Source organism: Drosophila gunungcola (genome assembly GCF_025200985.1).
Source record: "Drosophila gunungcola strain Sukarami chromosome 2L unlocalized genomic scaffold, Dgunungcola_SK_2 000008F, whole genome shotgun sequence".
Taxonomy (NCBI): Eukaryota; Metazoa; Arthropoda; class Insecta; order Diptera; family Drosophilidae; genus Drosophila; species Drosophila gunungcola.
The window spans coordinates 2,667,355-2,678,843 of NW_026453163.1; the positions used below are offsets into that span (position 1 = coordinate 2,667,355).

The following is an 11,489-nucleotide window of genomic DNA, read 5'->3' on the forward strand; positions in this document are numbered from 1 at the left end:
CACGGGCTCGTAGAGTCATGGTCTCCAGGGTGACGTTCGTCAGGAGCCTAAAATACTTAACGAAACTACATCTGCAGCCCCTGCTCTGATATCACCTGTTCCCTGGAACATCTCAGCATCCTACTCCTCCTCGATTTCATTGGCATGCATCGTGGCGGGCGTCGTCTAGAATGAAAATTAAAATGGCGTATGGGTATGGATGTTCCCTTTTCCTGTCGTACTGAAATTCAGTACTGAAATTCCCTTCCTGGCTTCGTTTAGCGACGTTTAAAACAAACTGACGGTTTTCGAACTACTTTTGTTATTGGTTTCTTTTTGAAGTAATTCAAAGCAGCGGCCGAAGGGGTGTTTAAATTTGATGTATAATTTTACATATGCGTAAGAAAGATAATATTAGATTGGAGTTAGAAGGTCATATAATAGTTTTGAGGGCGGGGTAAGACCGAATAGGTTTATTCTGATGTTTTGGTAGTGACCACATGTATCTAGTAGATGTTGGACTGATAGCTCAGCTCCGCAGTTAGGGCAGTTAAGCCGCCTTTCACCGTTGAGGATGTGCCTTTGCGTGGGATTTGTGTGTCCCCTTCTGTTGATCGAAGTAGAAAACTTAATGTCATTTTTGCCAGGATTGAACTGCTTATACCAGTGGTTAAACGACGACTAGTCTTCCAGTTCGATGTCCAGCAATATGTTTTTGATGTTTTTCCAGATGTCCACCACCGGGAGAGGCAATGATGACAAGCAGCTCAGACAACAACTTCGAAACGACCAAACAAAATAATATATTAACTGGTAAAAAATAATAATAGTATAAATGAAAAAACAATTGAAAATAAAAGAAATAAAGAAACTGAAAATTATACTAACACATAACATAAATAATGATGATGGAAATTATAACAATATTATTGATACTAGTGATAAAAATAACATCAAAGATAAAAATATATATGAAAATAATAATCGAAATCAGACTGGGCGATCTCAACAGCGGAACTCAAAAGTAAATAAGCCCAAATAATTACATATTTCCAGATGCTTGCAGAGCTGAGGAAGGCAGACTCGTTAGTGCTGGCTTCGGCACGCCGACACCAGTGCCCGGAGTGCCGCATCTGCTCTGCAAATTTCAGGAACCGAGCCGAACCTTTTTTTGTCGCCGAACGAGAATTAGACCGACCGACCGACATGGCTAGATCGACTCGGCTATTGATCTTGATCAATAATTTTTAAATGCCCAATATGCTTAAAAGTGTATAAAAGTGAAACTTCCTGATACCAGCACAACAGAACTGTGCGCCCCGCACCGGAAGATTCCGTTGAATGCACCGCTTCTCATTACAACAAGCGGCTGCTGCTTCCGAGCGCGACCTAGGGCTGGAAAACTATCGATGGCATTATCGAGGTATCGAATTATTACCTTTCTGGGCCACCATCGATAGTTTTCTATCGCTATCGATGGTGCTGGGCATTTTTTTTTTACATTACTTATAGCCTGATTCCATTGCCGCATTAGTGGACTTTTTAAATGTGGGAAACTGATGGTGTTTTTGACGGGTTGGCAATGGAGACCACCACAGTTTCTAAAATAGGCAAGGATCCCCGTGGGAGTTATTTCCTGCCAGAATTTACAGCGTGCCGTCTTGTTTTCAGTCATTTTTATACAAAATAGATTATATATACAAAAGACATCAAAAATTGCGCCAACCTTGCATACAGAAAACAGCTGTTGTAGTGGTGGCACAAAAAAAAAATATCGTTAAACATCGGTATTTTCCGTTTTTTATTTCTAAAAACGTTCGGGACGAATGATTTTTAATCGCATTTATTTAAAATACGGCATTTATCCTTATGGGATTCCCTGTGTAAATGCGCATTAGGTTAAATGCGTTTTAATGCACCAATGGAATCAGGCTATTGTACATCACAATTGACGGATTCATTGAAGCTCAGATACATAGACAACTATATAGATACTGCTTGAGATTTCTTTGGTAATAACTTCACAAACACACTGCCTTTTTAAATTCAAACAATATATTGTGTTTATCCCAATAATTTTAACGTTTAAAGGTTTTCAGTTGTTACCTTTCCGTTCCGTTTTGTCGTCAATTCAAATTAATGAGCAAAATTGTAATTTTTAACGACCCCGGTCGTATTTTATCGAATGTTATTTTTGTGCCAAATTCCGTCTAGTATTTAACTATCGGGTATAGTGTTCGATCAATTTTCTTTACTCATTGTTAATTGGAATCGTCATACGTTTGTCTTGCTCGCACTTACGTAAAATCGTATAGTTAAAAAAATACTAGCTTAAACTTAGTACTCAGATCGACGAACGGATTCGCCAGAAAAAAAAAATGTATTATTTATTTAGTGGGCTGGGCTTGTTGACAAACTTATTAATTTGAGAAAGCAAAATCGAATATGTTGAATATAAACGACTCCAAAGTTAAGTTTGGTATTGGAATGGTGGTGTTTTTCCATCCATTTCGCTTCCAAGTACAAATCCAACAACATCAATGATTACATTTTTTATTCTTTTCGTCAGGGCCTGACAAACGTTCATCGAGAGTTCATCCCATACGTCTAGTATTTTTTCCGTCGATCTGAGTTCCGACTTGCAAAACGGCACTGTCGAACTGTGTTCACTGGTTATTGGCCTTTTGCTCTCTCTCATTGGCGGCGAACGGTTTTCGTCGATCTGAGTACTTGGCTGAAGTTTTTTGTTTTGGGACCAATTTTGGTAGCCTGAAGCCTAAAAATGACAATATTTGTCAAAAAAAACCTCGATGTTTTAAATTTGCAATAAATTAACTGTATTTGGCTATTCGCTTCAGAATACTCTGACGTTTTGGTTATTGTAATTAAAGTTTTTCGAACTTAAACCAGCATCGTTTTACCAGTTATTTTAAAACAAAGGGTATAGCTGAACAACTTTCTGAGAAAACTTTCTCGTCGATTTCGGAAAATTTTAAATGAGGAATAATAGTGAATACAAGTTTTTAGACAAATTGTCCTCCAGATTACTAGCTACCTATTTGGACAATTTGTCTAAAAACTTGTGAAAAAGGTAATTTATTTAAGCAACACTAAGCAATATATTTTTTTTACTTTTAACGTTGGCAGATGGATTCCGACTATAAAATGTTTTTCGTTGTATTATTCTGCGGTTTGATAACCATTTGTGCTTAGATCGAAAAAATCCGTTCGTCATCTATAAGAGTAAGCGAGATGCAAATAAATTGCGTAAAATTTTATATCAGTTTCTTATTACACCCGTTACTCAGATCAACGAAAAAAAAAACAAAAAATTGCCAAGCGTTGGAAACCGTCCAAAAATTCACAGGGTGAAAGTTTTCGCCCTAGTGAAAAGAATAAAAAATCTAATCGTGGCCAGTTGGTGCTGGCAGAGCAGAGTCTAGCTCAAAACACGTTGTAGATCGCCGGCAACATTAAAGCGCTTACAAAAAAAGTTTACCGCCACATTTTGATGTCATTTTTGTTAATAGAGTCTCAAGACATAGCTGGAAACATTTATTGAGATTTTAATTAATTAATTCAATATTAATAAAGTTAAGATATTAGTTGTAAGTACTATCGTAACAAAACTTTTAGAGTTCTTTTGAAAAACGTTCTTAAAATTTGGCTAGAAGTAGCCAAAACGGCATCAATGTTTTTGGACAATGTTGCTCGGCATTTTTAGGTACATTTTTTCATACTTGAACGGTATAATTCAAGAACCACGGCGCGGTCACACTAGTTTTGCAGGCGTTTGTGTTTTATTTTTTTTAATCGCAAAATTAAGCAGTATAAGCTACTTGCATAGGTTTAACCCGTTGCCAAGCCACTCAGCTAGCGTCGAAGCCAACGAATACAATGGGGTAAGGTCGGTTGGCGGGGCAAATCGGCCCCAAACTCGCCGTTTTCGGTGTGGGAAAAATCGACGCCGTGCTAGCTGCCATCTCTGCCTGTGTTGTAGTTGTTGGCGTTCTGTGTGTAGCGGGGCGGCGTAAATATGTACATAAACACACACGCACACGCGTGGGCAGGCCAATTATGTGGATGCGAAGGTGTGCTGGTGTGCTGGTGTGCAGGTGTGGGTGTTTTCCGCTTGAGAATCAAGAAATCAAAAGCAAGGCTGCCGAAAAGGCTTAGCCCATAATGCAATTTAGTCGGCGGTCGCCAGTCGCCAGCGATAACGGTGCCCTGTGCAATTTTCTCCAGATTTCGAGCAGCTCTGCAAGTGTCCACCAGGGAAAATGTCGGCGGATGGGTAACAGATAAGACAGTGTTTAGGCACTATAAATCGAATATCTCCAATAGGTCAATCGCGAATTCTTCAGTAAAAAAGGGAAAATGTGTTATTCAACCATATAAGATCGCGAGTTCTTTAGTACTTGATTATGTGCAAACGTACTTGTCAGTTTCAATCATTCAAAGCCACAAACGAATTAAAAAATAAGAACTCTTCGATTTAAAAATTTTAACTTTAAACAGAACTAAACATTTTGACTAGGCTGTGTAACCAATTATACGCTAATCATTCGACCCCCTACCATTCCATAGTTTACTTAGCCAACCACACACACAGGGCTCAACCAGTTATTACCTCCTCGAAATGGAATTTTAAATGAATCACACCCCTGCCAATATAATCATAATCCCTTTATGACCCACAGCGAGCAACCGATTTTCACCTGCCAGGCGCATGTCTTCCACATCGACCCGAAGACGAAGCGCACCTGGATCACGGCCAGCATGAAGGCGGTCAACGTGAGCTTCTTCTACGACAGCTCGAGGAATCTGTACCGCATCATCAGCGTCGAGGGCACCAAGGCGGTGATCAACTCGACGATCACGCCCAACATGACCTTCACCCAGACCTCGCAGAAGTTCGGCCAGTGGAGCGATGTGCGGGCAAACACGGTGTACGGCTTGGGATTCGCTTCCGAGGCGGAGCTCACCAAGGTGGGTGGCTATTTCATATACACCGCTCTACCTGTATCCCTGGCTAATCACTCTGCTTTCACAGTTCGTTGAGAAGTTCCAGGAGGTCAAAGAGGCAACCAAGAACGCCATGAAGTCGGCCAACGGCTCCAATGCCGTCACGCCCACCACCTCGGCCAATACGTCGCCCATTTCGGGGCGTGCTGTAGGCTCCATGCAGAACGACAACACAGCCATAGATCCGCACACCGTGGAGCCGCCCAACCTGAGCAACACGAACACGCAGAACGCCAATCCGGACAGCCCCTCCCACAAGCTCCTAAACACCAGCGATGTCAAGCCGGACATCGGATCGGCCACCCCCTCGCCGCAGCCCACTTCAGGCGGACCTGCAGGTGGCGGCGGCGGCGGAGTGACCATCTCGTCGGGTGGCAGCATTGTGGGCATGCACACGGGGCCGGGGGCGGGTGCCACCGCCGAGCAGCAGCTCAAGTACGAGAACGAGCGCCTGAAAATGGCCCTGGCACAAAGGTGGGTTACGCAAATGTGATCCTAGGATCTGGAGTAAATGTTCTTCCCTATCCTTTTAGCTGCGCCAATGCCAAAAAATGGGAAATCGAGCTGGCCACCCTGAAGAACAACAACATTCGGCTTACCAGCGCTCTTCAGGTAGGCTTATCGTTTCTAAAGCTCATGACAAAAATATATTGGGAATAGCTGAATAATACCAACCAGTTTTGACTTCTAGACCCTGGGCTTGCATGCCATATTGTATATATATAAACGCAAATTGTGTAAATGACCCAATATTTTTAACCCGAAGTGTATTTTTGTTCAATGTTTAGTTCTGTAATATCGTTGCACTTGATAGTATGAGCATTTTCCACAAGTTTACTACTTATAAAAGTGTACGTGTATATACTATTTTGCAGCTTCTTAATGTATGTATTTATATCAAAATACATAGGACTAGGATATAGTGATTCACGAAAACAGTGAAATCAGTTTAAGTTCCTACATCTTGAGTTTTAAGCCGTTTTTCTATTAACATTATTATTATCACAGCTAAATAGTTTTTTTGATCGACAGAGGGAAAAGGCTAGATTGACTCGACTGATCCTAATCCAGAATAAATACATTTTTTGTGGTCTGAAACTGCGTAAAATAATACAATTTTAACATAAAAACATTCTACCTTCTTTCTTCATTCGCAAGGAATCAACTGCCAATGTGGACGAATGGAAGCGCCAGCTACACACTTACAAGGAGGAGAATATTCGCCTCAAGAGGGACATGGAGCAGATTTGTGTGGGCGGAGGGGGCGTGGGTGCTGCAGCCGGAGGGGGAGGCGCCGCGGAAGACGAGTTGCGTCGTGAGGTGGCCACACTCAAGGCGCGGACGGAACAACTGCAGAAGGAACTCTTGCAACAGGAAATAGAGCTTAAGTCGGCCAACCTTAGTCTTCGCGAAAAGTCCAATGATCAGACGGTGAGCTAATCCATAACCACGACTTAAGAATTTTAAGCGCTTATGATATAGTGGCTCCATTTAACAGATATGGTCAGAGTTTAGTATAAGAAACTATATCCAACAGCTGTTTTAATATAATTTACGTTTAAATTCACATTAGCTCTGTTAGATTAATTAAAGTTAAGCAATTCTTTCTGTAGCTACTTACCGTAAATGTTTGTGATTTAATTAAGCTTTTACTTACATCGTATACCTCACATTTATTTTCGAAATTAATTACTATATCTACTTTCCAGCTGGCCAAACTGAGCGAGTTAAACGTGGTTTTCGCCAAGCAACTGTCGGAGCTGTATGGGGTGCAGAAGGATATGGAGAGTGTTGTACAGCAGGCAAAGTGTACTTGAGACCCAGAGTTGGTGGCTATGCGAAAGGCACGGTGAATGTTGCCTTTTATTACCGCTGTGCTAACTGATCTCCTTTCCAGGTTTCAGCGCAGGAACAGACTACAATGATAAACACTACAACGACATCATCGACAACAACAGGAAGCACGACTAGCAAACGATATTTGAGCAACTTTCCAATCGCCGAGGCCGAGAGCACGCTCTCTAACGTCACCTCGATCCACACCCAGCTGCAGTCGTCGCTCTACGAAACCCAGAATTCGGTTCAGCTGAAGGCCTTAGACAAGCACTCTGCGCTGCTGCAGGAGCTGCATCAGCGGCAGGCGGCTCCAAGGCGCCTCTCCGCCTCCGCTGAAGCGACTGCTGCAGCTGCAGCTGCGTCCGGTTCTGGTGGGGCCAAAACTGCCACCATACTCGTTTCTAAATCAAAAACCAAAACCGGGCTGCCCCTGTTGCTGAAGAATTCCATTAACAATTAGAGTTAATTCCAGAGAAGGACGACCAGTGAGAGAATTTAGTCAGTGGCATTTTTGTAATCTTTATAATGATAGTTTGTATACAAGGACAGCGCTAGAGAGAACCCTCGTACTCCCTCAATCTCCCCATCCCTCCTCGTTTTAGGCCCGTATTTGTCATTTGTGTGTCGTAATGTCTTTTGGTATCTTCGGATCAAACAGAATAAACCTATGCCCAGTATTTTCGTCAAAATTGTTCGCGTCCTTGAGACACTTATGTAGGTCTTAATCGATTGATTCTCGTGCGCATTTTAGTGCAATATACATTTATCTCTAGTATATAAATGTAACAATGATATTATGTGCTCTGTACACTTTCAGCTGATTGTTAATTAATTTTTAATGAGAGCTTGCTAACGAATACTCCCCGAAACTCATTTCCCAAAGAAAAATCAAAGCATTTCTATCGATCAAGTGTCACAAAGATTATTTTGTAAATGTGCTCGAACTTTTTATAGTATTTTTAGAAGGAACCTTTTGTATTCTACAAATCTTAGGCGTAAAATTTAAATGGTTACTTATTGAATTGTATTTCGACCCCATCCGACTTCAAAGCCCCATCACTAGGCTCCCATTTATTGCAGTTATGCACTGATTTACTAACATTATATATGATATTTATAAACATAAAAAATAACGTATGCATAACTAACAATGACTTAGACGACGAACACATGAAGAAACCAATATTGAAGATAAAGCTAAAATAAAGTAAACGAAGAGAGAATTTTATAAATGGAACGAAGTCCAAGTAAAACACGAGACTAGCAAAGTAAATTTAAAACAAAAACCAGTCAAGTATGTGCATCAGTGGACACCTAGTTTAATGCATTAAACAAATATTAACATTAATTTATATGTATCGAAAAGAATAAAAATCGCAACTCGAGAGAAACCAGCAAGTAACAAATAACAGAACACAATCTCCAAACACAAAACCCACTAAACGAAATGATTATGAAGCGGTAATTTTGAACGTTGGCGGTTATATTCAAGCCATATTGTTATGCAATCGCTGCATAAATTACCCAGTTGAGAACAAATAAGAATTAATAACGAAAATGAAATGTTGAACATACAAATTTAGCAGTTAAAGTAAACAACAAATGAAAATATACATAAACAAATATATAAAATAAACTAAAGTCAGATTCCAAGTGGTTTTTCTTTCATTTTAAATGAGTTGTTTCCTAACTTCTTTACCTGGAGTGTAGTTTTAACACTACAACAAAATCTTTTTCACATTTAATAGACTTTATTCTTATTTCAAAACTTCATATACCAATTACTGTTTTACTACTCCTATATATTTTCTACACAAATAATGATTTGTACAACTCGGACTTGGAGCTCTCTGTCCAGTCGCTGCCTTCGTTGGGCGCCATGAAGTTGATGAGTTTGTTGTGAACCACGTATCTAAAGGATGTGATTAAAGACCGATCAGTAAGACATAGTATGCTAAACAGATAAGAGGTTAATTTAATTTACATACCGCAGCTTTCGACCCTTGCTGGCCCTGGTGTCCACCTTCTTCTTCATCTTCTGGCGCAGCTTCTGCAGCTCCACGAACTGCTTGGTAATCTCGCTCATGTTGGACGAGGTGCTGGCCTTGTACTCGATGAGTTCGCGAAGCTGCTGGTGATAGAAGTCGCTGTCGTCGTAGATGTGCTTCAACCGCTGCACCGGCTCGTTTTCTTGCCGGTTGCTCTTCGGCATCTGCGACTTTTCCACGAGCGCCTCCCGGTTCGCCAGGGCACTGTCGATCTTCTTGACGATGTCGTAGTCCTCCTGCAGGGACTTGCGCTTCACACCCGCTCCGGGGGTCAGGAGTTTGGTGCGATCGTCCCACTTGAGCAGAACTTCGTTGCGGTATCCGGTCATCTGCTGGAAGTTGTGCTGCAGCACAGAGCCAAACCGCTTTGCAGGAGTTGGTCCCGTATCCTCTGAAGGCTGCTTGCGCTTCACCGATTTCCTCATCTCCGAGTTTTGCTGGTGGAGCGCCGACTGGAGGGCCAGCAGTTGCTGCAGAAGCCTGGTCGAGCGCTCCTGGGCCTCGTTTAGAATTGACTGCAGCTCGTCATTGTCGGAACCCAGTTTCTGGAGTGTCTCCGGCCCAGGCAACTGGTTTGCCTTGCTGGTGAACTTCTGGGTGTTGATCCTTAGCTCAAGGAGGCGCTCCCAGATGCGGAGTTGGTTTTGAACGCTCATTCCTTTTTGGATTTCGGCCTGGTGGTTGGTTTTGGACATTACATCCGAGGGCTTAATGGTGTCATCCTCTGCCTCTTCGTCGTCTGTATCATCATCATCCTCCTCTTGACTGCCATCTTCATCGGATCCAGAACCACACTCCTCCCCTTCGTTTCCAGCCTTTAATGTTTGATTAAAGTCCACCAAATCCTCATCTTCATCTCCACTTTCGGAATCTCCAGTAGGTTCCTCCTCTTCACTGGTCTCTCCTGCGCCTTCATCCTGTAACTTCAGCTTAAAGTCAGCCAAGTCCCCATCTTCCTCCTCATCGCTGTCCTCATAGGACAGTTCCTCATCCTGGTCCTCCTCGTCCAGCTCCCTGCGACTGCTGATCTTGCCCTTGTACCGATCACTCTGCTCGGAGAGCAGCTTGACGTTCCGCTTCCTAAAGTCGGTGCTCCGCGCATCCGGCAGGTCGTACTCCTCCTCCTCGAAGTCCACCAGACGGGGCCCAGTTCCAGTGGCCACGTCGAGGTCCGAGTCCTCCGCACTGTCGCTCTCGTTCGGATGGGCCAGCAGTTTGCTGACCTTTTCGGCCACCGTTTGGGCCTGCTTCTTTGGTTTGCGCAGCATTTTGTTAAAGTTTCATTTATAAATTGAAAGTGAAAGAGACTTGATTTTACCACATGGGACTGGACAGCAGAGTGTGACCGTTGGCGGAGATTTAAAAAATACCTCATCCAAACATAAGAAATAAACGGCTTGTGCTGGTGGGTAGACCATTTGAACGTTTCGGTATTTTTTGAAAGTCAACTGTTTGAATATGGGCATTTCTACAGAAATATCTCAAAACATTCAAAACTACACTGCATTAAATATGGGCGAGATACATTTTTTTTATTTAAGCAATTTACTTATCATTTCAGTTACTGTATGGTGAGCACATATTAAGTTTTATTCTCTGATTAAATTATACATTTTTTTGAGTATATACAACTTTTGGTAAAAAATATGAATTGAGCCGAAAGTGGTAAGAAACTAATAGGTATACGACCAAAATTTTAAGATTTGCTTTAGGTGTTATACTTTTAACAAAAACTCGAAAAAAAGAATGTTTAAATCTTTCCCTACAGAAGCCGAAATCTAGGCATTTTTATTATCTATGAGGTTAACCACGACTTAAAAATGCCTTGGTGTTATATTGATTAAAGAAAAAAGTTAGTTTCTAACCCTAGCAAAAATTGAAATTAAGCTTTGTATTAGAATTATATATTTATTATTATTATATTAGAATTTATTTTTTTTTCAAATTTACAAAAAAGCTGAATTTGCAGTGAGTCGGTATTATCAAGTATTTAAAAAGATAACAACACCTGTGTTACAAATTTGACCTCAAGGTTTTTTTTTATTATAATATTATAATTTTAGTCAGAAGTTCACAACGCAATGAAGGAGATATTTCCGTCCCTATAAAGTATAAAAATATCTCATTGGGGATAATTATATTTTTGTATTTTTAAAAATTATTATGACGATTTTAAAGATGTTCATTCATAAACTCGAATATATTTTTTTGTTACGCAATTTGTTTAATTTATTTTTTTTTGTAATTTTTTTGAAAAAAAAAAATTTTGATAAATGATAATAGCTTTTCCACTGAGATATTTTTTTCTAAGACTCCAGAGTCATCATTTGTATAAAATTAAATTTACATGTTTTTTCTTACGGTATGTACTTTGGGCATAAATTTAATTAGTTAAAAAAAAAAACGATGAAAAAGTTTTCCACTTAGATAATTATTTTTAAGATTTTTAAAGAATGACACTAATCCAGTGAACATTGTAAGTTGTGAAAGAATTCTCTGTAAATTAAAAAGTTTCTTTCGCTTTAAGTGTATTTTTATTTTTTTTATGTATTTATTTTTTTTTTTTATTATCCTGACATTACAAGTACAATACTTTTACTT

At 40.5% G+C, this 11,489-nt stretch overlaps 2 protein-coding genes across 2 annotated transcripts; one reads left to right on the forward strand and one right to left on the reverse strand.

Annotated features, from left to right (window-relative positions):
- Positions 1-3,732: 3,732 nt before the first annotated feature.
- Positions 3,733-8,487, forward strand: LOC128253337 (homer protein homolog 1). Its single transcript, XM_052981656.1, is given in 7 exon segments — positions 3,733-3,881; positions 4,680-4,968; positions 5,033-5,478; positions 5,538-5,616; positions 6,163-6,435; positions 6,714-6,848; positions 6,902-8,487. Coding segments are annotated over 7 exon segments (1,626 nt in total). The 5' UTR covers positions 3,733-3,876; the 3' UTR covers positions 7,301-8,487.
- Positions 8,488-8,571: 84 nt separating this feature from the next.
- LOC128253338 (protein Aatf) lies at positions 8,572-10,258 on the reverse strand. The gene is made up of 2 exons (XM_052981658.1): positions 8,829-10,258; positions 8,572-8,752 (listed from the first exon to the last, which is right to left on the reverse strand). The coding sequence occupies exons 1-2, from the start codon at positions 10,154-10,156 to the stop codon at positions 8,650-8,652; spliced, it is 1,431 nt and encodes a 476-aa protein (XP_052837618.1). The 5' UTR covers positions 10,157-10,258; the 3' UTR covers positions 8,572-8,649.
- Between the last annotated feature and the right edge of the window lie 1,231 nt (positions 10,259-11,489).

What these genes read in the sequence shown, in the direction of transcription:
- LOC128253338 (XM_052981658.1), bottom strand. Translation starts at nt 10,156, where the DNA reads ATGCTGCGCAAACCAAAGAAGCAGGCCCAAACGGTGGCCGAAAAGGTC. An exon ending in AGCAAGGGTCGAAAGCTGCG is followed by an intron (nt 8,753 to 8,828) that starts GTATGTAAATTA and finishes CACATCCTTTAG; the next exon opens with ATACGTGGTTCACAACAAAC.